Source organism: Mastomys coucha, unplaced genomic scaffold, assembly GCF_008632895.1.
Source record: "Mastomys coucha isolate ucsf_1 unplaced genomic scaffold, UCSF_Mcou_1 pScaffold18, whole genome shotgun sequence".
In the NCBI taxonomy this organism is placed as follows: Eukaryota; Metazoa; Chordata; class Mammalia; order Rodentia; family Muridae; genus Mastomys; species Mastomys coucha.
The window spans coordinates 101,104,918-101,108,863 of NW_022196900.1; the positions used below are offsets into that span (position 1 = coordinate 101,104,918).

Genomic DNA, 3,946 nt, shown 5'->3' on the forward strand with positions numbered 1-3,946 from the left:
GGGAGGGAAGGGGGGAGGAGAAACGGACAAAGCCCAGGGGTAACTGCGGCAGGCAGGCCGGCGAGCAGTGCAGGGAAGCGTGGGGGGGGGGCGGGGCCGCCGGTGCCCCCTTTTCTCTGCTCTCCCAGCTTCTCTCTCACCCTCCTCCTCATAAATCTTAGAAAATGAACATACCTTGCTCGGACTTTTCTATAGTTTATCATGTTCACATACATATTTCCTATTAAATGCCTCAATTTCCCTTTAAAATTTCACCTCTCCCTTTCTTTTCTTAGTATGGTCTTAATATATAGCCTATGTTGGCCTTGAACTCACAACCCTCTTGCCTAGCCTTTTCTTTTTTTTTAAAAAAAGATTTATTTATTTATTTTATGTATATGAGTACACTGTAGCTATACAGTTAGTTGTGAGCCATTATGTAGTTCCTAGGAATTGAATTTAGGACCTTTGCTCGCTCTGGCCCAGCTCATTCTGGCCAGGCCCAAAGATTTATTATTATATCTAAGTATACTGTAGCTGTCTTCAGATGCACCAGAAAAGGGCATCAGATCTCATTACGAATGGTTGTGAGCCACCCTGTGGTTACTGGAATTTGAACTCAGGACCTTCGGAAGAGCAGTTAGTGCTCTTAACTGCTGAGCCATCTCTCCAGCCCTCACCCAGCCTTTTCAAATGTTCAGATTATAGAAATGTGTCACCAACCCCAACATTTTTCTTCATGTGTTATATTGGATTCCTCTACTTGCCTCCCCGCCCCCCTTTCCTCATTCTACCCCTGTTTCTAGACTTACTCAACAAAGTCTCACTAAGCAGTTATGCAGCTTTAGGTGGCCTGAGGCTCCCTTTGTATCAGGTCTCAACTCATAAAGGTCTCTATACTGCTTCCCAAGTGCTGGGATTAAAGGCATGTACCACCTTGCCACTATCTCCCGTTTGAGACGGTCCAGGCTCCCTTACAGCGTTCTCCTAGAGAAATTTGGGACTGCTTATTCACAGACTGGGGTCCTTTGCAGCTTTTCTCAACAGGAACCCTAACTGATTGCCCATCTAGTCATTTTTCCCCTGTGCCCCTTGGTTCCTCTTCTTGACATCCGCCAATCACAATTGAAGCTAGTGATAACTGATACATGTCTAGTGATGACTAATGGTCTCCATGGGAACAATCTTTTCTAGTTGTCCAAAGTGATGGAACACGGTTAAAAGAATGATGAACAATGCCCAGGGGAATTGTGAGAACCGTTTGCATTTAACTTGTAAGACATATTTATTCTTGTTGGATGTCAGAACATAGCTATAGAACCCATTCTGGTGAAGGGATATTCTGAGTGTCGTCCTCAGGATGCCCTCAATCTGGACATGGCCTTCTGCCTTACTTTCATGCTTTCCCAGATATAATCTATAGCATGTGCCAGGCAACTGCATTTAAATTGCTCTGTCCTGAGAAAGTTCTGGGAAAGGGCTGTTAATATTTAGTATGTACTTACATGTTTTCTGTTCATGTTTTTCTCAAAACAACCTTCCTTGGATCACTGGTTTTTGTTTTTTGTTTTTTGGGTTTTTTTTTGTTAGCTTCCTGTGTAAAAGTACGCTAAAACTGAAGTAAAGTTTGCCGCATTAGACAGCAGTACACCCCATTCTTTAAGGCTGTCAAATCCTAGGTCCCACAGAGATTTGCATAGGTGTCTGAAGGACAACATGAAGCTACCATCAACTTTCCCCATTTCCCCCGAGATCAAAAGTGGCAATTCTATCTTAAGCTCTCTTGTTTTTCATTTCCCAAGATTTCATGAGTGTATCTAGGAACTGCTAAAAAGAAATAAACTTACATACATACTACACATGCACACATACATGCAGACTGACAGACACATACATAATCTTGGGCTGGCTTTATACTTGATTTGTTATCAAGAATGACCTTAGAATATAGATCCTTCTGCCACTATCTCATAAATACTGATCCTTCTGCCACTATCTCATAAATACTGAGTGCTCTGGAGTACAGGCATGCCACTCACCTAGCTTATGCACCTGTGGGAATTGAACCCTCGGCAGGTCTCATGCATGCTTGACAAGCACTGCGCCAATTGAACAACCCTGGTTCTGTCCTGGCAAAACTCTAAGTGGCTTCTTTTTGCTGGACAAAAAGGTAAAGGTTCAGTTTTAAGCATCCCGTTCAGTCCAAGCCAACACCAAGAACCTGTCCTGTTTTTAGAGTTAACAGTGAACTTGGGCAGGAGGGCTTGTGGAACGAGTGCAGTGAGCAGCAACATAGCCATTAACATCACTGCAAGGAGTGCTATGGCTGCTTCAGAAGGTGCTATAAACACAGAAGGGCCAGGCTGAGAAGAGTAGAAATTCTTCAAATAGAAGTGCAAAGAATGACCCAGGGTTAAAAGTGCTCACTGCTCATGCAGAGGACTAACTTTGGTTTCCCTCACACACAGTGGGCTGTTCATAACTGGCCATAGCTCCAGTTCCAATGGATAGGACTCCCTCTTATGGCTTTTGCAGGCATCTGCATGCAACTGCACACATGCATGTGATCCCAGACACAAAATTTATATCAGTGTTTGTCTACATGTAAGTAAGTGTACCATGATTATACAGCACGAGGAAGCCAGAAGAGGACATTGCGTCCCCTGGAGTTTTGTGTGAGCTACTGTGGGGACTAGGAACCAAGCTTTAAACCCAGTCCTCTGCCACAACAGTACATGCTCTTACCTACTGAGCCTGTGTCCAGCACAGTTAAAAAACAAAAACCCCAAAACTTTAAAGAATTATAAAGCTGGTGGCACATGCCTTTAATCTAAGAACTTGGGAGGCAGAGGCAGAGGCAGAGGTAGAGGCAGAGGCAGGAGCTCTGTGAATTCAAGATCAGCCTAGTCTACATAGTGAGTTTAAAGACAGTTGAGGGGGTATGTAAAGAGACTATCTCAGAAAACCAAATAAACAAATAAATAAACAATAATAAAATTTAAAAGTACAAAGGAATTGGGAATCTCTTGGTACTTTGAAATTCCCCAGTGACAACAGTGTTAGAGTTACAATTGTATTAATATGCCTGCTATGGTGTCTTTCAGGCATAAAGAGGGACCTTAATTATTGCTTGAATACATCTTTCCTGTATAGAGCACAAAGGCCCTACCTTACACCAGGGTTTTGAGCTGAACCACACACTAACTCACACCATGCACCACGTCACATTTCAGAATAGCAATGACTTTACTCCTCTCTCTGAGCTATTTTCCCACTGGCTCTTCCTCCTTACCTTCCCTCTTTCTTCCACCCAGTTTCCAACGAGCACTTTCGTTGAATACTTCTTTTCAATCTGCCAGCCTGGAGTAGAAAAGGCCTCAGGAATCACTGAGGTAGAAAACATGGCTAGGATCTGTCCCTACATCCCTTTGCCTTGGCAGATGCAGGGACACGAGAGAGATGTTAGGAGGTTGTTAGGTTATTCATCTACTCATCTACCCTTCAAGAATAGGTAGTAGGTGACATTCTTTCAAGCTCGGGAAATTCAAAACAAAGCCGGAGAGCTCACTTTCCTCTCAGAGGAGTGGTGTGATCTTGGATTCTCTTTTGTTGACTGTCTCCATGGTGACAGACTCTGGGCACAAATATTCTCTACCAGAATCAGTTGATTCTGGGAGAGCAAACCTTGCCCCACAAACATAATCCAAAGTGAAAAGATACCCTGATGAAAACAGTAGTGAAAGGTCAGGTCTCTGTTATCATGCCAAGAGGGCCACCACCCTTGCTGCAATCTTATTTTTTATTATTATATTTATTTACATTCCAGATGTTGCTACCCTTCCTGGTTCTCCCTCCCTGAGTTCTTTCCCCCAACCCCCTCCACTTTGCTACTGAGTGGGTGTCCCCCACCAGCCACCTATCCCCACCTCACCCCGACTAGCATCCCCCTTCCCTAGGGCATCAAGTT

The 3,946-nt window shown here is 43.8% G+C and overlaps 1 protein-coding gene across 2 annotated transcripts in view; it reads right to left on the minus strand.

Moving 5' to 3' along the window:
* The window catches only part of CUNH1orf158 (chromosome unknown C1orf158 homolog), a 20,567-nt gene extending 16,979 nt beyond the window's left edge, over positions 1-3,588 (minus strand). For both annotated transcript variants that reach the window (XM_031379398.1, XM_031379396.1), the window contains exon 1: positions 3,272-3,588. In XM_031379398.1, the coding sequence (XP_031235258.1) occupies positions 3,272-3,382 (111 nt within the window). In that variant the 5' untranslated portion in view covers positions 3,383-3,588. The remainder of the gene's footprint in view (positions 1-3,271) is intronic.
* Between the last annotated feature and the right edge of the window lie 358 nt (positions 3,589-3,946).